Genomic DNA, 22,749 nt, shown 5'->3' with positions numbered 1-22,749 from the left:
GTATGAAATTCCACTCTGGTCTCTTTCAGAGATTTTTATGAGCATTTTCTGGAAAAAAAGTGATTTTCAAACATATTTTTAACCTCCTTTTTAGGAAATTGACATTAAATATGCATTGCTTTCTGGGATGTGTGTTGAATTGTCAGCCAGTCGGAACTTCAAAGTTTAGCACTGGAATGTAAGCATACAGAATAAAACCTAGCACACTGTATAATATACAAATACCATTACAAGCTATTTATGATCACCATAGTATGAATTTTTACGCTTTTTTTGATAAGGCATTCAAGCCCTGTGTTTTAACTGCTGACTGTGTGAATTGGTTTGAACTGCTGTTTATAGGCTTGTTACTTTTATTTCTTATACAGTGTTATTTTTTTCTATGGACTAGCTAATGCACAAAATCTCAACGCGTTCAAAAGTATTGTGCAAATTTTGCATGATAATACAATTGTGCTAAACTTTTATGTGTGTCCCACTTCAAATTTGTTAACATTTACACTGAAATTAGTCAAGGGCTGACTGTAGAGAGCTATAGAGGATTTATTTTTATTTGCATTGACTTGTAGGTCATTGTTAGCATATGTCAATTAACTCAGTTATTCAAGATCATTTCTGCAAGAATTATGTGTTATGTCCACTACCAGATTTAGGTAGTCTTTGAATCATTACTGCATTTAGGTATTCTGAAGTAATATTTGTGTTTTACTTGAGTTAAATTCTCATCCCTGATCTTCTAATATACAGGATAGCAAATAAAGATTGACAAGTATGTCAGGGCTTGGGGTTTTACCAGCAATCTCAAGTATTTCAGATGTATGAAAATAGCCCTTAATACCTAATAATTAAAAATTAAATCCAATTAAAAATTAAAAATTAAATTAAAATTCAATAATCATCAAATATGCTAAGTGTCTGGAGAATTGTATGTAGGCAAAATCATGGCTCTGCTGAAAGCTAGACCTTTTTTTGTTAGTATCACAAAAAGTAGTCTGTATTTTTGTTTCCCTGTTAGCATCACTCAACAGGGTGATAAGAAACACATTGTTTTTGACAATAAGACTCCAAATGAATTCATACAATGGCCTTTAGATCAACTTTGGATGTTGTGCTAAGAACTCTGCCAGTGGAAAACTGTTGACGTGGAAGTCACGGACACTGCACACAATCAATATGATCAAGCAGATGCCACTTTATTGCCAAGATAGCTTGGTTTATATGTTCATTCTAGTTACTGTTCACGCATAAGCAAATTAGAGATTGGTTAGCATGAGCTGTCCACGCGCCTAGTTACACCTAATGATTGGTTATATCAACACTGTACACGCGCATAAACATAAGGCATAATTGGTTGTATTAACTAAAACATGCGAAACTTGTCTCAGTCTAATTGGTCAAGATAAGCTGCCGAATTGAGGTTCTTTGTGCCAAGTTCCCTTTATCGTGGAATGCGCACCTGTGTTCTTCTAATTGGCATCTTTCTTTTTTTGTCTTCTTGTTTATTCTGTTCAAGGCCTTCTAAAGGCATCTGGAATGCTCTTACTACCATTAGCTAAATATGTGTCCACAAGCAAAGCGTCCTTGAAGCCTGCTGCCTACAAAACATCCTTGGCTCACAAATTGATCAATTCTATCGAGTCTGGATTGTTCACTATGTGCCCATTACTTTCCAAGTACCCCACAGAAAACAGTGTCAGAGTATTACTGATTTTAGCAAGCTACATAGCTGATAATATATATATATTTTATAATACATGAAAGGTCAGGCTATAGTATTCATCTTACAGAATGAGGACTAAATTTTGTCTCATATCGACTTTGTTGTTCTTAGTTGCCTTATCTCTTGCCTCATGTATCTACTGAAGTTCCTTGAAGGCATCAACAGGAATGAGAGTGCTACTGCTGTCAGTCCACTTGAACTGACAGAAGTTTTGTCATCAAATAGGTTTGAAGAAATTACAGAATGACGTCTAATAAGTTCTTATGAATGAATAAGGAACTGATAGGTGTAAATTATCACTTTTCAAGATGAAAGGAAATCAGTGCTGTTTCACAGGGGTTTATGTTATGACCATCGCTATTTACTGTTCATCCCTTTCCAAGAGCTTGACAGTTTGCTGTTGGCTGTAAGTTATTTGGAAGGGTAAAGAGAAGGGCCAGCTGCAAAGAGGTATAGGTGGAGTTCTGTGCAGAAGACCTGTGCAAGAGTGTTACCTGCCATTTTATTGCTGTATTGGTAACAACTGTAAAGTGATGTGAATGAAAAAGCAGATCATACATTTTCCCTATAAAAGTAAAAAGCCTGTAAAATGATTTGCTCTCAGCAGACTGTTTCTATTCAGGAGTAAGGTCTTTTGGTTAGAATAGCATAATCAAAACAATCTCTAAATACTCAGTGGACAAAAGAGCAAATAAAGTTTAGAATTATTAGGAGAGAAAAACTCTTTCAATGCTATAAATTCTGTGTTTCATGCACTGTTTGAATACAGTCTGGAAAGAGCTCAGGAGATGACACATGGTAAAGTAAAGTATGGAAGTGCTTCTGTGGAAGGAATGATAACAAGCTGATTTGAGTGAGGTGCATTAAATAATGACTGACATGGAGAGAAGCATAAAGGGAATAATTTTTAATTTATTCAAATTAAATTTGAAGGTGACTTTTCAAATGTTTCTACATGTTACACAGCTGTGGAACTCTTTGCTGCAGGTTATCACACATATTAAAAGTTTACAGCTTTCAAAAAGCTACTGTACAAATTTATAGCTATTAAAACACCTTCAAGATGGTAGTTTCAGGTAGTCTGCCTAAAAATCAGGAGTATTTCCTGGGAGACAGTGTCTCAGGGAGAGACTTAAAAGGAACATTCTACATCTTAACCTCAACATAAACATTAAACTGTAGTGTCATTAATAGCATCTATCTTTGAGTATGTGAAAAGACTATCAAGTACAAAGTTATTCTTTCTTTGTCCACAGCATTTAATAAAATGATAGAATAAAATTTGACTGCAAGTGATTCAAGTGTGTGTACTTCAAGAGATGTGAAAACACTGGAAGTATTGTCACAAGAATAAAGATTTTCAGTAGTTGGTCATTAAAAAGAAACTAGTGGATTTTTGTTGTTACATTGCAAGATTGAAAAGTCTTCTGTGCAGTTGTGCTAGAGCTGTCTTTGTGTCACACTAGAATACCCTCATCATTCACATGGTGTATATACTAATTCACATCCTTTGAAGTTGGCCAGATTAAAAGAGGAAGGGAAAATGAGATGTGGACTGGTAGGGAGCAATACATAGTCCTGCTAATACATGCAGTTGCAGTGCATGACAGCTGTTGAGATTAGCTTTTGAGAGAATATGGATCACTGGAGATAGATACTTAAAAACAGAAAAGATGTTCACTAGTAGGGGGCTTTTAAACTGCTTAGGCAAAGAGATAGTGTTGAAAATAACTTATATTTATGGGAGTACTATCAAGGCAAATGCCACATTCCCTATTACTTGAAGGAGTTTTAGGACATGTAAAAGATGCTTAGATTGAATTGGGAGAAACTTACGTCCTACTAGGAGAAGTTGAGATAGTAGAGGTAGTACTTAGAGGACTGTGACTGTCCTCGTCTTGATGTGTGATCAAATCCTTTTCCCTTCATAATCTTTGAGAAGGGTGAGCACATACGTACATTACATACAGCAGCTTCTAGCCATCGCAGTTCCTTCTTGAGATAGACATTGCAGTAAAAATCAGTGCTTCATCTGTTAGTTGCCTTTTTCAAGGAGTAGTTGCCTCATGACAAAAAAAAAAAAAAGAAAAAAAAAAGTATTCTGATAAGGAGCAGAGAAAAGAGCTCACCCCAGAGAAACTTCAAATGCGAAATAGGGGATACTAGGCTGCATGTGGAGCATTACTGAGAGGATGTCATGTCATGAGGTCTTCCCTAGATGTTTCTTCTCATTCAAGTGCTTAGTGTTAGCCATATTTTGGTTCACTAAATAATTCACTCTCCAGGTCAGTTTAGAAGGAACTTGGGATAGAGGCATTTCTAACCTCCAAAAACATGTGGATGACAGTTTACCTGCTGAATCTCTTGTCTGAGGTTATTTGCAGAACCCTTTCTTTTATATTGAAAGTTTGCTTTTTTCTTGTGGCAGCCAGTTTAGTCTTCTGCAGCTAAATGTTATATAGAAATAAATATGTTAGATTGAAATTCTTTTATATAGAGTAAATGGCTTTACTTTATGGTTTGTTCTATGCAATTATGTGGCTTATTATATACTATATATCTTTCTAAATATTGATGTTCTGAAATTCTATCACCAATAAACCATCAGAATGAATTATTTGCTCTGTTGAAATCAATAGCAAAATGCTTATTGACTTCTTTTGAATCAGCATTTCACCCAAATTATTCTAGGTACAGAGAAGAAACCGCTGTGCTCTTCTACAAATATCATGGGACTGGAAATCTGCTTAGGTCAAAGTCACTGTGAGGTTTTGTAACTAGAGCTTCATACTGCGTATAAACTAAAGAGATAGGTGTGTGGAAAAACTTTTTTCTTCTTTTTTCTTTTTTCTTTTTTCTTTTTTCTTTTTTTTTCTTTTTTCTTTTTTCTTTTTAATAAAAGATACTTTGAGAAATCATCTGTTGTGCCTAATTAGTCTATAAGAACTGAAAGGAATCTTGAAAGTCCAGGGAGGTGAAAGGGGGACAAAATTCATTACAAAGCCAACAACTCCTCCTCCAACACTGGGAACAATCCTTTGTACTAAAGTGGTGGGATGTGTGGAGAAACATTCTTCAGATTACATGTTCATGTTGTTAAATTAAAGACAAACCTGCCTGTATAGATGAGTTTTGAAAACTGACAAAATCACTGAGGTTTCTTGCAATCGTTGACTGGAATTTTGTTGTAATTCATTTAGAGAAAACAAGAAAGACCACACTAGATCTTGCTTGTCTCTATCAGCAGTAAATTAGTGAATTAGTTAAATTCAGAGAAATATAGCAGGTTGAGGCAGGGTTCTGCCTGTCAGACCCTGATTCAGGCTCAGCTAATGAGTAAATTTCAGTCCAGCATGCATCTAAAATGCAACCTTGGAGTTTTTGCTTAGTTTCAGTGGGCTGCAAGGACTCTGAAAGTATTAAGAAAATGCTATATGTGTTGTAAAAGTCTTAAATTTTACCTGGATTTGACATGCTGTCTTGAAATTCTGTTCTTACGAAAGTATCAATGAAAAATATTCTTAAAATGCTATGTATTTATGTATAATGTCCAAGTTTATGTACAATGGGACTAAACCTAAGGAACTCAATGGGTAAGCAAACAATTCTTTGCCAATCACATACATGAAGGCTGTGCTTTGCATCCTTACTTTATGCTAGCTTTGTAAGCCCAGACATCCATGGTCTTTTCTGCCACTTTGCTAGAGAACCGTGTTTTAGGTTCATCATATATGCAATAGGTGTTCCTATGCTAGATGTTTTTATTTGTTATTAATTTTCAGTTAGCTGCTATGGGCACCACAATAAAGTACAAAAGTTTTTGGCTTGGAACAAACATTTGGGAAAAAAAACACTTTTAACAGCAAAATTAAACCATCATAGTCCAACTGTAATGTAGATATTTTAAAGGTCTAGAAGTTTGGATCTTTCTGGATGCCAAGAAAAGAGGAAAATAATATTTAATGACCTCAAAGTTGGTGAAGTTTCTGAGTGTTCTCAAAGCATTCAGTCATCTGGTACTGTGATGCATTTAAGTATCTGAATGCTAAATTTGTAACTGCTTAAGCCACCTGAAATATGTCATGATGGTTCACAACTAGAACATTTTTTAAAATCTACTTGAACGCAGGTCTTTCTGACAGTGCTTCTAGATCTTTGATCAGTTTGTCAGGCTGTTCTTGTGCATTAATTTTAATTTGAAGAACTCTTTTATATTAATTTACTAGACAACGTATGGTTCTTAACTTGTTCAGTTTTTCCCCTTCATCTAGAATCTGCAACTCTTACTCTTTTTTTTGCCTTGGTAGTTATTTTTGTCTTAAGATGTAAAATTTTTCTTCCTTGAGCATGAAAACTATTGACCTACTCTTGCAGTACCTCATACGATGAAGTAACCTGTACTCTACGTGCCTACTTAAAATTGCTGAGAAAGTTGTTGTCTCTTAAAGCCTCCCAGGCTTTCCTTTTCCACCTACGTTACAGCATTTCACAGGTAAGATAATAGTACTAACTTTGTTTTGCACCTCTCTAGACAGCAGATCACTGATGTTTTTGTATCTGCAACTTTTATTGGCAGCTTTGCAGCAGACTATTCAATGTAATGCCATGGTTCAAAATAGTATATAGAAATCCCATATTGACTATTGCTAAGTGTCACCAAATGAAATGCCCCTAGTGATGTACAAAGAATGTTTTAATTCTTGTATAATGTTTTGGGTAGGGGTTTTTTGTGCTCCTGAGGCTTGCTACAACATCTTTGGCCTCCTCAGGTTTTTTTCATTCTCACTGTTCAATTGATATTTCTGGTTTTACTGTTTCATAAATTCTTTTCAGGACCTCCTTCAACATAAAACACTAAATACAAAGCACCAAAAGAACATTCTGTAATTTGTAAATTCTTTTCACTTGCTGCTGGTCTTGGGAGGCATGTCAGTTTTGTCCAGATATCTAGGCTGCACAGACTGAAAGCATCTTTTCACTGCCATTCAGCCTGAAGACATCCATAGAAACATTTTTCAGACCTGGAACTTTTCTGTTCTTGCTTTAATTAAGAGAACAGTTTTGTATGTGCTTTATTTTATATTTCATTTATGTTTATAATTCACTGTGATGTTCTTTCACCTGCTTAATCAGTGTCATGTAGTGTGATTCTTCTTTGTGTGGTTTATTACGGAGTTATTTTCTTTCTAATCCATCCCTCTCTCTCTCTCTCTTTTCCCCCCTCCCCTCCCCCCCCAGTAGTAATTTGCAGTTTAAGCCATAAAAGCCCTCAAAATCTTAAACATCTCACTGTATTTACTCACTTTGTTGCCATCTCCTTCATGGTATATCAACTTTTCAGAAATTCATGTGAGCAATTTAACTTCTGGATTTTTCTTTTTTTTTCATGTAGCCTTGTCCTGTCTTTTTTGCCTATTCACGGTGCCCTTCTCAGACACAATGTTGATCTTTCTCTTTCACTTTTCTTCTCAGTATGTTCTCATCTACCTCTTTCAGGCATCATTGTGCTTTCGTATTAAACGTATGAATGCTATTACATAAAATTTGGTGTTGATGTCAGTATTGTGCCTTTTTCTGGGTAAATTAATACACTGTTCTAAAAAGTTAACCATCTAAGGTTTTTGCTTTTCAACAACTTTGCCCAAATTAATAGTTCTTATTTGCAAACTGCCCTCATTTCTGCAAAGCTGTGATCTGCAAAAGGAAAGTTATTTCTTCTCTGTTCCTTACCGCAAAGAAAGGAAACTAATTTATCATGAGGTATTGTATCTGTTCTTTCAGATATCTACTTTGTATTTCAGTCCACTTTGTTAATTAAATTCATTATATGGCCTTTGCCTTTGACCTAAAAGCTTATTTGTCCACAGTGGCCTGTTTATTTTTTTTAAATTTCAAAACACTGAATGTGTCATGAAAGTACAACTTTGTTATTTTATTAATTTAGGCACAATAATTGAGTTTTGAACAGCTCTGACTTCTGATATTTGTAGAATATGACTCAGCTTATTCTCTACTTTGAGCTGAAAACATTCTACAATTTCACAATTCAATACTTGTAATATTTTAACTTCCTTGCACACTGTAGTACAAATGTGAAAGTCTCACATACACTTATTACATCTTAAGAGAATTTTTCACTTTACCTCAAATTATTCCTAGGTTCCCTTGTCCCAAATACATGGGCATTCAATGTTCTATTGACCTTTCCTTTTCTAGGTATTAATTTTTATGACTTCTTTAGTAAAGCTAGCATTTTAAATATTTCTATATAAGCTTGAATGTAATGATCATTCTGAATGTCTATAAGACTTGTGCTGTTTTTTGCACTCCTGGAACTTTTTGGCTCTTGACTATTTGGGTGGGTTTTTTTCAGAGACAGCTGACGGAAGGAACTTGAAATGCAACTTGTCTTGCTGACAGCAGTATTTGATTTGTATTCATTGCAGGCTGGAATACTTGCTAAGGATAGCACAGCAAATAGGTCTGAGGTTTTGTGTCATAAAATTTTTAGCTACTGGCTTTTATGGTATATTAAGTCAATGCCTGCCATCCTAAACAGAACTTTATAAAATACATCATCACAAATTTGATAGCTGCTGAAGTACAAGATGTTTAATGGCATAGCACATCCATTGAAAAAAATGTTCTCACCCTTATATTCTAATAATTAGGAAGCATCTGCCAGTGTGTTAAACAATGAATTTAAATAAGTGACTCCCATAGCTGCCTTCATAAATCATGAATTGAAAGCATTTGTTACTGTGAAATAAGTTACTATTTGTCAAGTGTGTCTACTTTCAAATTTTATATTCTAAACATGAAGTGATTCCTTTGTTCTCAATTTGTCCTGGTAAAGGCTTCATTTTGCTCAGTTTCTATGTCATGTCAGCAGTACTTCTTCCAATGTGCTAACTAGACCTAATATACCATGCAAAAAATTGCTCTGGGCAACAGAGAACATTTTTTTTAATAAATCAGCTGTACAATTCTGAAAAATATAGGCTTATTCTAGAATATTGATATGAAGATTAAAAACAGTACAGCAAAACTTGGTTTTGGATTGGTTTTGACCCTTTTTTCTATGCATTCAGTTCTATTTTGAATTTTTTGTTTAATCATATTAGGCCTTTCCTTTTCCTTAGTCCCCTTCTCCAAAGGACTGCTTCTTTGTAATCTTAAGAGTTATTTAGCAGAAACAAAGACCAGATGAGAGAGTTTGTACTGAGAAGAAGATAACAAGCATATACCTCTTTTCCATTAAGAAAATTCTGGTGTAGATTTGAGTTTCCCATCATAATGGAAGTTACTAAGTTAGCTTGTAGAGGAAGGAGGAGAAGAGAGATTAAATTTAAAAAAAAAAGGTTTTGGAAAAAGGAGAATTAATGAGGGAGTGTAAATAAGTTTTCCTCAAACAATGTGTGCCAGCCTGAATTCTGTTTTTTTAATAATTTGATGAGATGTTCTCTTTATCCTAAGAGTAATGTTAATATGTAATGCTGTGGAGCAATAGTATGTAGTGAACTTAAAATTTCAGTATTTAGAGTTTTAGATCATTGAAATGATATCTTATTATAACAACATCAGATAATAAGTTACACTTAAATCTGAACAGAATAATAAAACTCTTGCTGTAGTGAAAATATACTTCCCCCTTTTTACTGACTTAAATGTTGATACTTTATGTACTTGCATAGTTTGATACATAAAATTGTTTTTAATAATATTAATTTTTAAGGTTTTCTTCTGGTTCACTGTCACATAATGACAAAATGCCAGAGGATATAAAATCCCAAGACATGCATGTGTATATGTGACGATATGTGCTATATGACATGTTGTAAAAAAATTGGTTATAAAACTTCAGAGAATTTGAAACATTTACATTTTTGACAGAAGTATAATTTTTTTTGTTACTATAAAAAAATAATCTTGAAATACAAATAGCTGAAAGCAAATACATTACTACAAATATGACTGTTGTCCCTTACTGGCAGCTGTAACTCCATTCCCTTTGTGTTTGTGTTTTGTCAACTAGCTGTCAGTCTTCCTCTCAAGAATAATCCAGTGTTTACAGAAAAGTTTAATTTGAAAGGAGATGAGAGACCCACAGTTGTATTCAAGAAATAAACTTTTCATTTCAGGAAGCTGTTAGTTTGTACTGTGTTTACTCAGATACCTCTTTCTAAAGGAAGTGTTAAAGTTTATAAATTAATGTACAGGCTGTGCTTCAGATGGTACTAAAAATGACTTTGGCAAGAATGACTAGTGCAGTTTTCCTCTCTGGCATGTATCGAACTACTCAATCATATAGACTAATTTTTTATGCTCAATTTTGCATGCCTGTCATGCCTGCCTATTATGTCTCACCTTCCTAGTTAATTGGCATTTAAAAAGCAGCATTCCAAATATACAGGTATTTCCCCTATACTCGACAAGTTTCTCTGCTATTCCAAATCCAAAAAATGACTTAACCTACTATAGAACTTGGAGTTAGTGGTCATCTGCGAAACCCGTAGTTGAAATAACTTAATATATATCTCTGAACTTCGTGTGGCTGAATTAGGGGCAGTATCCAATTTGCTTGGGGTAGGTAACTACATCAAACACAGGATTATTCTCACATTCCCCTATCGGTGTTAGTTGGATTGTAGCTTTGGGGTAATTTGGGATTTACACCTCCCCTTGCTTCTGCTACAAAGTAAAACTTTTTGTTTGTGTTTTTCACAGCATTTGAATTCAGCAAAGTCTATTTTGGATTAGTGTCATAGTAAAGCCTCTCTTTCTTCAATTCTGCTTCCAGCACTTCAACATTCAGGTCAAACAACCTTTTTTGCCTCACAGCTTGGAAACCAATTGAAAGAACACTTTGATATTCCAAAAGAGAAAATATCATAGGTCCTGACTAAGAAATTAAAAACATCTCTGAGTTCATAAATGTGACCCAAAGGTATAGGTTATTATGGTGAAGACTGTTCCCAAAATGGCTGTAATTTCTTTGTCAAAAGAAAATGTTACTGCAGACCCAGACTAGCCTTAGATTCTAAACCATTATTTAAATAACAGCAACAAAATGAGCTCAGCTGGATGGCTATTTCATCTCTTCCATCTCTACAATCTATGAGGAAATTTTTCTTTAAGTCTATTATATGGTAGCTGTCTTTCCTGTGTTACGCCATGACCAGTCTTTCCATCACACTTCCACACTATCTTGGACAAAAGGATTCAGGAGGTGGAGTAGGGAAGCAGAGTTCCCACCCTAGAATGTGCCAAGGGGAAAAGTAAAGTTATTTAACCATGGTCTTGTCTGGTTGTCTGGACTTGTGTCATCAGTGCTGCCTATACTATAGTATGTATACCTATAGTAACTGTAGGTATATGGCAGCATCTAGGTGGATATTTTACCTTTGACTATTATTAAAAAAAAAAAAAAAAAAAAGGCAGTTAATGACCAATGAGAGATATCCTATATTGTGCTTAGTGGCAGAATGAGGGCAAAAAGTACAGGGATATTTTAGAGTTCAGAAAATAGTTCTTTTTAACAATGTGTTTGTGTTTTTAGGGGAATGCTGTTCATGAAAATCATCTCAAAATCTCTTTTGTTTCCTAATTAGAAGAAGTATTGTAGTTTGGCTTCCATGTGTTAAGCAAGCAGTCCGTACTCCGAAACAACTATTAACAGTTGACCTTCAATTGCAGCTTTTCATTCATTAGAATCACTGGTTTGGGTGTCCAGCTGTAATGAAATGTGTAGGAATGTCAGTTTTCTCTGAGATTTTTTTGCCATCTTAAGTTGATTAAAAAGTAGTAATCATGTTGTTAAGCAAAGCATCACAGTTGCAAAAATTTCCTTTCCTTAGGCAGCTAGGCTAAGCTGTGTCATGTAAACTTCCCAAAACTACCAGAATGCTGTTTCAGAGATCCTGGAAATCTTACCTTCATCTTCATTAAAGTCTCTCACGTGGACACTGTGTGTCATAATGCCCATTTGGGGGAAGACATCTGTTGCATGCCAATCTATTAGGTAACTTGGGAATTAAGTGCTATAAGGATACCGATGTTTTATTCTTAATGAGAGGTTAAGTTCTGGTTTTTTTCTGAAACACACAAGGTAATGATTCATCGAAGGATTGCTGTATCTTCTGTCTTACTATTATTCAGTAATTAATAAATGTGTGAGGAGTCCCTCAGAATTTCTTGTTCAGCTGGTTGTATCAAAGCCTCTGTATAGCTGAGCAGAGTGTTTGCAGTTGCTGGATTTGTGAGATCACCTCTACTAGCTGATTCCTTTGATAGCACTTCTAGACACCCTAAATAATGCAGTATAGCTATAAAAGCTGCCTAGGGAGAACCAAAGCAGCAGCATAAACTAGGATTTGTATACGATTTTAAATTATACCAACTACCCTTTCCAGCCAGCTAGGCTGCAAAAGTAGGCAGCATTTCTCCACTTTTGCTCTAGGGCTGGGAACCCAGATCATATTCTGTGCTAGGTGCCAGATGGACTTTGTGGAAGGCAGCCAGCACAGCCTGTTTCAGCCAGCCAGTCCTGTGAAAACTAGCTGCTGTCTCTGGACTCTGTTTTGGTTTGGGGCAATGGTGAACGCAGCAGTGAGCTCACAGAAGATGTAACTCTCATTCATTGAACTAATATATGAGTGAATCAAGGAGTCTGTATGAGATTGTCATGTGCACCTGTATTATATAATTTTTTTAAAAATTCAACATTAAATATTTCTTAGGGTAAAACTTATCCATAGCTATTAAACTCTCCCATCAAAAGTGGCTGATGTGTTTTGTGGTCATGTTTAGTAAGTGGGATTCTGAACACCTCTATTAACTTACACCATGGATGCTGAGACAGGTGTAAATATGTGGAGTTTTATTCGTCGGGTCCAATGTTGATTTTCTAGATTATCGTCCTACTTTTTACAGTGAAGCACTTGAGTGTAAGCTGAACAAAATCACTAAAAGTGCATAGTCACCACCTCTAGTAATTCTGTCTATTCCTCACCATTTTGTGTGTGCTGGTGTGTGCACCTGAGCTGTTTTCTTAGTCCTGGTCTTGTTGGCCTGTATCTGAGCTGTGTTGGATTTCACGTAGAGACATTGCTTAGAGTGATTGCTTGCTAGGAATATAATAAATGAAATTTTCACCAGCGTGGCATTCTGTTGGCTTATATTTGAGTTGGAGATGTTCATAGAGATAATAACTGTCTGAAAGAAAGTGTTTATTTCAAGTGGGTTAGTGCTAAACTAAAATGTTCCTATTTCACTGTTAAATAAAATTAAGATCCCTGAAAAAACCACTGGCTCAAATAGCTGGCTGCCCATTTCTTACTATAGTCATATGTGGTCTTCATTTTGCCAGAAACACAAATTCATTAGTTCAGGATTTCTGTTAGCAGTAAGTGAGTTTAGATTTATTTTGTGTTTAATACTACGTTAAATTTTGAAGCAGTTAAGCGTTATTTGCAGATATGCCCTTTTATAACTGGGTATCTACAATAAAAGAATATCTACAATAAAAGAAATTGCGCTATTAAACACTTGCATATTATCCTGACTGTTGGAAATTGATATGTGATTAGAATAGTCAGAGGTTTCCAAGTTGTTTAGTAAATGAACTTGAGTCAAGACATTTTGTATTTGTTTAGTTTTTGAGATGTTACTTCATATATTATTATGTATGAAGTATATATAAATATAAATTACTCAGTTTCAGTGTTGTTTAAGTTCTTTAAAATAAACTCATACCCATATTACATCACCTGTCTAAAAAAAGGTTTAAAATTATTTTGGCAAATCATGTCCATATGCTAATAGAAGTTCTAAGTTGGTAGCTATTCTCACATGTGAACAACTTAGACCCAAAACAGCATCATCTCATGTTTTTCACATCGGTGGTCATGATGAGGGCTTTTGAGGGCTGGCTGCTACGGGGAAAATAGGCTGCTGTACGTGTACTATCCCCAGCAGATAATACTATCTTCTTTGATGGAAAGAAACCAGGGAATTACATTAGGTTTCTATTTTCAGATTTTCACAGACCTGCCTAGGCTAATAACTTCCTATGAAGTCCCCTATTGGGTTCTTAAGCAAGTTAAAACTCTGATCTGCCTGTATGAACTGAACAGATACTACTATGTAGTAAAGAAATAAGCATATTTGGAGAACACTGCTTCAAGTGAAGCTATGTGAAACTATGCTCTTCTTTAGAAAACGTACTTTTTAAACAGGTGTAGAAGAGTCAAGATTCTGAAAGCTGGGGTTTTTGAGCTGCATAAGATTTTATTCTTAATCTTGCTGGGCAAGGTGCTGCTTTTGAAGTATTACATAGTTAACATGGAAAAAAAACCTGTCTGGAGAAATACGCATATGATGTTATGGGGTTCTTTTTCCCCTCGAAATTAAGAGAAAAGTGCAAATTCTTATAGCTGATATATGTTCTTGGCAAAATTGATGGACTTTAATTGAAATAGGCCATTGTGAAGGCTTAATCCATGTAATTAAGTAATCCATGGCCTTCTATAATGTTCCTCTCTCTGATGAATTTCAGCCTGAATGTTAACGTAGTAAAGGAAGAAAAATTAACAGTGTTTATCCTATTGATGTGGAATTCGTAACTCTCTCTCTTTGGGGGCAGTTAACTAGTGTGTTGCTTCACCTCTTTCCACACATATTACCTTGAATTTGGCCTGTTGTCTCCTCCAGGGGTAGTCTCCATCTAGAGGTTTCTTCAACATGCAATCCCAATTCAGTTTATCATTAAGAATGATAATCATTATCAAAATTTTCTGCTTTTGATTGGTTTCCAGTACACTTTATTAGATGTGTGTCATGTCTTGTATGCTCAGGACAAATTATTTCTTAGTTATCGAAAATGATAATATTTCCTGAAGTAGCTTTGTATGGTATGCTATTACTAAGTCCAACTCAGTTTAATCCAGTCCTTCCACCCCAGCATCTGTCATTCACATACCCACAAAAAATAAACATCATAATGTTTATTTTAGGAATGAGTACTGGAGCACCTGAAATCATGTTTCAATTTTGACCTTGGTTACTCCACAAGTTAATTGGATTGCCTTAAGAATTAACATATAACTCACAGAGGCCTTATTTGCAATTACTTTGTTTCTGTTTTATTTACATTGCATTAACAGAAAGAGCACAGATTACACTTAAGTATTTTACTGAACCATGACAACTATCACTCTTGAAGGGAAATCACAAGCATATGCTGTATTTAGGGAAATTTAAAAATATATTACACTGTTGTTATCCTTGACTATCCTAGTAAGGGATTATATATATGCACCATCTGCAGTTCAGTAACACTAAATATTTAATGAGTTTACGAATAGTAGATAAATATTTAACACAGCTTTGTAGAAATGTGTATGCATTGAATAGTTGTTTGTCCCTGCCAAAGAAAATGGCCAGATTTGGGGACATGATTATCTCAGCAGTTCAAATTGCTTCTGTGGAATCAGACCTGAGATAGGAGAATGTTAAAGCTGGAAAAGGACCTGGTTCAAAGTGTCAGTCACTCATGCTTTGGTTCCCCTATTAGTCCTACCAGCATGGCATTTGCTGTTTTATCCATCGTGTGGCTGTACAGCTCTTTTGCTCAAACCATGGTTGCATCTCTTCTGATGGACTTTAGCTTTGCATCTTACCTGGTCCTCCCTCTTGATGCCTCTAAATGAAAGAGAAATACCAAGTTTATTCTCCAATTTATTTAAAGCATTTGCTTAGAGCATTTGCAACCAGATAGACTTCACAGAGCTTCCAAATATTAAATGGATTCAGTGTCAAAAAGCAGAAAAGATAACAAAACCCAGAAATCTTATTTCTCAGTCCCTTAATAGTTTGTAGCCTCAAATAAAATTTCATGAGAATATGCACCTTGCATGTAGGTCATTCAGCAATCTTATTATAGAGGAAGAGAAGCAGTATGAAAATAAAGAAACCTCACATGTGACCAGATCCTTTATTTTGGTTGTATGGATATAACTTCAAGAACTTTACCCAATGAAAAGCTATGGAGGTACCACAAAAAATTGTGGAGAAAACTGTTTGCGAACTGTTGAAAATCTAATTTGTCAAAATTTCTTAAAAAAATACTGTCTTTAAATGTGTTGTATTTTAGGTAACCGTGAGCCACAGATGGCCATGAATTTCAAAATTTCATGAGTCAGTGGCCATTGCAGTGTACGAAACTGGTGTGTGTGCATACGTTTGCATAAATAGGTATGCATACAAATATAATCTATGCTTCGAGTGGGCTCACAGTGTCGTCATATGCCTGCAGGGAAAGATACAAGGACAAATGCTGCACAGTTCTCACTATTCTCCCTTCAAGAAAAGCTTTTTGCCATCATTTTTACATTAACTACTGGTCTTCTGTCATCTGAAAACTTCTACTCTGATTTTCGTCTGTTGTTTAGAATGTAGGTCTGAAAGTTCATTGTGGAAAAAACACACCCTGTTAATTCCCTCTTGAAGTGGTTAAGATCCATTCCTCATCAGAAATGGGGTGAGGTACTGTCATAAATTCAGGTGATTCACATTATGTTGTCAAATGCAAATTATTTTGGTTCTCTTTCATACTGGAACAGTCTTTCACTTTCTTTGACTTCTTCACTACCATCGCTCTGACTGACCCACAACTATAGAGGAGATGTACCATGCTGCTGTTTTGAGTATGTGGAGAACAATGCCTTGGGGAAGCAATTTGAGGAGCCTAAGAGCTAGATTTATTACTATTTTTATAACTAGAAGTTAACAGTTAAAATGATTTTTTTTTTTTTTTTTTGTTAAAGGCAATACCAGACAGTAAACATCTGCCTTATTTAACATTTTAACTAACTGGCTTTCAACTAGCACGCTCTCTCTTTAAGACAACTTGAGATCTCTTGCCCTCTCAAATAAAGATGAAGCTTGGGTTTTGTGTTTAAGGTAGCTACTCACTTTACATTTATCCATTCCTGTCCCCTCTCTGGGGACAGAGCAGTAGGTAACAATTGTCTCTTACTAGCTTTTTAGTATACACGTAATGCTTCCAGGACTAAATCAAAGAACATCCACTTCCTTGCAAGCAAGGCTATGCCTTTAGCAATTCACATTTAAAGAATTATAGTTACAACTTTAATCCCTATGAGATGTTTAGTCAGAAATTCATATTCATCAGTTAGTTTTCAAATTACAGTCTCTGATTCAGGTCTTCTAGGCAGGTTCTGTTTGTTTCAGGTTTTATTTTGGGTTTTGTTGGTTGAAGTTTCAGCATTTGCAAATAAACTATATCTAGTCCATGTTTTTTTCTTTACACTGAGTATCGGGTGGTAGCTAGGACTCTATCTGTCACCTAGTTTATAGTGGTAAGGAGAATATCTTTGTTTTCATGATTTTGTCTTCTTAAGGACTTAATCTTTGGAGAGACTGGTCTGGTGATGCGTTTCATACCTTGAAAGCTTCTCAAACGGCTCCTGGAAAAACCTCAAATGAAAAAAGCCTGAGACACATATACATCATGCAATAAAACTAATTACTTTGGGAATTTAACAAACAGGCAGGCAAAGATTTCTGATTGAGAATGTCTTTCCAATAGCCATATCCTTCTTATATCGTTGTGATATCAACGCTGCTAGTACCTTAGATCAAATCACCATACCACTGCTGTAACATATAAAAACTTGCCTTCTCAGGTAGACAAGACTTAAGTTTTTTCTTAATCAGAATATGATTAAAAAACCATTAACAATCTAATTAGTTTTTATAGCTTTTAGTCTTTTCTTTGTGGTGTTTCGGTTATGCATTGTAAGTAGTCTACATGTACAGCATGGCAAATTTGGTTTACCTGTTGTGAAGTCTGATCATCTTCAGATTGAGAGAGAATTTTTCAGTCAATTTTTCAAGTGTGAATAACTAATGAAAAATCATGCTTGAAATTTTCAGATTTGAGAGTGTATTTGCTTGCATTTTTAAAAACATCATTAATGTACAGGTTTGACAGCTAGATAGTTATGAAGCTGACATGTTTCATTAACAAAATTCTTTGTAGTTATTTGATATTCCCAAGTGAAATCAGAAGTCACGCAAACTTGAGTGATATTTTTAAATAAAGTTACTATGCTGGGTGATGAAGACTAGCACCTAAAATGTGATTCCTCCCCAGTGTGGGAGAGATTTTTGTCATCAGAAGCAGTAGCATAAATTTACTTTTTTGGAGGTGAGATTCTTCCTCCCTATTAGGATGAAAGCCGAACAATTTAATGTCAGTAAACTGTTTTGAGGAAATGAATGATTTCACTATATAGTCACTGCATGTATATGTGTTTATGTACATACTTTAGATTCTGTTCCTTCAATGGTGTTATGGTGAATTAAATTGCTACCATAAGGAGGAAGAGAAAAATAATTTAACAAAGTATAAAGCATATCAATAAAAATGACATCTCTCATCTAAATGTTTTACAAATACAGAAGGCATTTGTAGTCTTAGGAGTCATGTGACAACCAGTTTTATTAATTGGTGATAATAAAGTTGCTCTTCAACACAGACTGTATTTCTTTAGTTCCCAATGTTCATTTTTATACAATTTAGCATGTGTGCAGAGAAAGAGTAGTTGTGATTATGTATAAATGCATATAGGTACTGAATAACTAAATAGCGCTACTAGACCCTGTTACACTTTTCTGATGAAAGGCTCGGTTTTTATTTTAGTTCACATTGTATTAACAAATACAGTGTGTATTGTAATTATTGTAAGCTTTATGCTATACCTTGGTGCTATGACTGTAAAAAGAAATAGATGTTTACCATCTGTTAGGTACACTTGAATCCAGATCCTACAAGTGTCTATGTATGCCTATGTGTATATATATTGCTTTAGCTGCATGAGGAATAATGACAGAGGGTCACTATTTGCAGGAGTGTTGTCACAAATGAGTCAGAGTACACAATCTATTAAGCATTTTAACTTCATCATTAATTTTTGTTAATGTGAAATATTCCTATTTCCTTCCTTTGTTTTATACATATATATGTGTGTGTGTGTATAGCTTTTGTGAGATTTATAAGGAGCCCTGAAAAAAATCAAGAAATACAGATTGGCTCATTGTCATATCATACTGCAATGAGATATTCTTATGAGATCAGTGATTTTCATCTTGTTAAAGAAAAAAGATGTCTTCTTTGAGAGATGGTATCTTTCAATACATGAAGTTCTTGCCTGGTTTAGCTTTGAATTGGTTATTTGAATAAGCATAATATAATTGAATTTTGAAAACAGTAGATAACCATCCACTGAGTAAGAACTTTATCATATCTTGTGGACTGCATGTTTTGACAGTCCATCAACCAGAATTTAACCAGTGCAGATGAAAGCATTCTTTTGTATGCTGAAGCATCAGAGTATTTCAAATCGGAATTGTTCTGAATCTTGACAAGGATGCCATTCAGGCAGAATTATTCGGAGTAAAATGAATTAAAGCAAAATGTATAAGTTAAAAAATAAACAAACTAACAAAACACTGAATCTGTACGGAGGGCAAAAATTTTCCTTTTTCTTTACTTTAATAGGAATGAGCATTTTTCTTTCTATTTAATTGGGGTGAAAATTGCATCTATGCCTAACAAGAATACATACAAATAATACTTTGAGAACATGGATATATTTAATTTCACATAGAATAGTATGACAAGCTATACTTAATGTTTGTAACTGATGTAGTAGAAGAGAGAGAATGTCCCTCATTTTTTGCATGTTTGCAGTCCTTCAAATTTTTGCTTCCTTTTCTGCTATCATAGATTGTTAATGATAAACACAACTTCTGAATAATATGCTATATGTTCTTAATAATAAACATACAAAATGAGCCCATTAACAATAATTATTTTGTGGAAAAAAAGTAGACTATGTTAGGTTTACATTTAGTATTAACATCTGTGATTGCATTTACTACAATTCTATATAAACAAGACATTGTATGCATTAGGATTTTTTATGGACACAATTGTACCTTCATGGAGAAAGATGGAATAGACTTTGTATGAAGAAACTTCACTCAATCTGAGTAAGACTAAAATAGACTGATTTTTTTAAAGGCAAGGTTCCGTTTTACGTTTTGTCAAAACCATGCTGAGGCATGTCCTTGATTTCATCACCTCCCTTCTCAAAAATTGTATTTCCTGAGCAAATAAATGCATGTTCTTTATTCCACACTGGCAGCAGCGTGAAAAAGAGTCCAGCATAATGCACTTGTGTATGAAACATTACATTCACTGTATATATGTGCTTTGCCTAAATATGCTGGGTTTAACACTCCTTTTTACTAAACATACATACATAAACTGTGCTGTTCACCTGTAGCTGTTGCTGTCTGTATTTTTCTGCAAAACAGGTTTTATTTTGATCCTCATATATCCCCTTGTGCCATTGTAAGTGAATTTCTTTGTTGTAAAGAGGATTGTTTTTCATTTTTATTTTACAGAGTTACATACATGGAAGCAGTCAGGCTCAGTTTGTTGCAGAATCGCATATTATTCTTCTGCTGAGTATCCTTCAAACTGGTGATGAATAGAAGTAAAGCAAGCTGAGGCACAGTGTGCCTTTAAATGAAATTGCTCTGCCGGTGAATATCATTGAGCAGGTATTGTATTTTGGCTTACTTACTATATGTTTAAATAAATATTCTATGTTGTTGCTATTTACTGCCAAGTAAAGCTGACATTGCTTTTCACTAATACATACCTTGTTATCTCCTATGTTACACTCATGGCTAATTACTAATCTTAATATTTTTCCTTTCAATGTTGTCTTTTCAGTAGCAGAAACTAATTTTCTTCTCTTTTTCACTCTTTATGATAAAGGTTAAAAATTTGATATTAAATATTATTTTATTTCTTTTAACTGACAAGGAAAGCATACTGAAATCTACTAATGATTCATGAAGATGATCTGCATAATCTTTGGGTTTGTTTTTTTTTTTTCCCCACCTAATCTACACAGTTTACTACTACTTCTTGAAACAAATAACCCAGTTCCATTTGTTCTGACATCAATTCCTCACAGAAAGACTCTGAGACCTACTTTTACTCTTTCATTCTTTCTGAGTCAGAGCAAGTGAAATTAATTTTTTTGTGAATATGTCTTAATAATCTATAAGAAAAACTCATATACTATCTGGTTTCTTTAAACCCTGCTTCTAATCAGCTTTGCTCATTAAACAAAAAATGTAGTCAACTTTAACCGCTATTAAAATAAAGTCATCCTGTCACAGATACATTCCTGTAAGGAGAACAAGAGCAAGAAAACAACATTTCCCAATTTGAAGTAATGGCCAGATTTCGGAGTTTGATGATCATAGTTACTCCCTTCTTGTCTCCCTGAGGTTATGTTGGCTTAGATCATGCCCTTCCTCTGGCTTCCCTATCTACCTTCGTCTTTGGCATTTACTATCCAAAGAGAACACCATCATTATATCTTCTTGCTTCATTACATTCATTTACCTCACAACAATTTTGCTACCTGTGAAACCTTATTTGCTCTGTAGATAGCCATTGCAAAATTAATTTCAAAGTTATGATCATATTTTGCAGAGTAAATGCAATATTCCCTATTGAACTAGAATAGTGTGTCCAGTTCTGGGCCCCCCAGTACAGGAAGGATGCAGACATACTTGAGCAAGTCCAGCAAGGGGCCACAAAGATGTTTAAGGGACTGGAGTATCTCTCATGTAAGGAAAGTCTGAGAGAGCTGGAACTGTTTAACCTGAAGGAGAGAAGACTCAGGGGGATCTTATCCATGTGTATAGATACCTGATGGGAAGAAATCAAGGAGACAAACTTTCTTAGTAGTGCCCTCTGACAGGACAAGAGGCAGTGGGCCCAAATTGAAAAAAAAAGGAAGTTCAGTCTGAAGACAAGAAGACGCTTCTTATTGTGAGGGTGGTCAAACTCTGGAACAGGTTGCCCAGAGGGGCTGTAGAGTCTCCATCTGTGAAGATATTCAAAACCTGACTGGACACGGTTCTGGACAACTTGCTCTAGCAGGTTGCTTAAGCAGAGGGGTTGGATTAGATGATCTCAAGAGGTCTTTTCCAATCTCAACCATTCTGTGATTCTGTCAGTTCTCCAAGTTTTATATCATACCCTGTTTAATGTTGTGTCAAAATCACATTGTATTCATTAAAGTTTTGGAAGCACATTTGTTTGTTCATTATTTCTAAATTTGGGCACTTTTTCTTGGGAAGAGAGAGTTAAAGATAAATAGCTTTACCTGAAAACTGTCAAGTCAAAACTCAGTGATTATTAATTTAATTGCTACATTTTTTAAAAAGTACACAAAACCAGCTATTATATTTCAGATCAAAAGTTTCTTGAATAATAGATAGTATTCATCTTATATAGTATCATCTTTTTGCTTTCTTTTGTATAGCCACAATTTATTTTTTAAAGTTTTTTGCTTTTCCTGAACTGCCACAATTTAAACAAATCTGTTACCTAAAACAAATCCTGTTGGCTGCTTGAAAATTGGAAAACTAAACCTAAACCCCAGCTGAGATTAAAAATAAATAAAACTTTTGTTCATGACATATTTTGTTTGTCTGACTCAGGCATGAAAGTGATATCTTTTTGTTGGCAAAGACTCTCTTTAAACTGGGAAGTTGGCTAACTGCATTAAAGCAGCTGGCTGAAAGAATCCTTTCAGTGAGGTTGTTCATTGCCACTTGCAAAAAGAATTCTCTAAGGTTTCATTTCATGGCTCAATACTATTGAGCTGAGTTTTTGGTCACACACATATTTCACAAGTGACATGAAATCTTGACAGATTTTAACAGTTATGCATGAAAGAATTAATATTTCTTTATCCTTTCAATGTTGATAGTAATTTTTAGCTGCTTCATTGTTTCTTCATTATTTATTTATTCAGGAAATGTTGATAGAAGATGTGGGAATTAGAAAAAAGTATGCCAGATTGATAAACAGTAGTACATTCACTTTATCCTTTAAAGTTTAAAAGATG

At 34.7% G+C, this 22,749-nt stretch overlaps 1 protein-coding gene across 1 annotated transcript in view; it reads left to right on the top strand.

The window, feature by feature from the left end:
- Positions 1 to 22,749, top strand: part of TUSC3 (tumor suppressor candidate 3) — a 135,455-nt gene that overhangs the window by 90,141 nt on the left and 22,565 nt on the right. The window contains exon 7 of the mRNA XM_052779978.1: positions 20,216 to 20,279. Coding sequence (XP_052635938.1) covers positions 20,216 to 20,279 — 64 coding nt within the window. The remainder of the gene's footprint in view (positions 1 to 20,215; positions 20,280 to 22,749) is intronic.

This window comes from Harpia harpyja, chromosome 2 (assembly GCF_026419915.1).
Source record: "Harpia harpyja isolate bHarHar1 chromosome 2, bHarHar1 primary haplotype, whole genome shotgun sequence".
Lineage (NCBI taxonomy): Eukaryota > Metazoa > Chordata > Aves > Accipitriformes > Accipitridae > Harpia > Harpia harpyja.
This window is presented reverse-complemented; position numbering and strand designations above follow the sequence as displayed.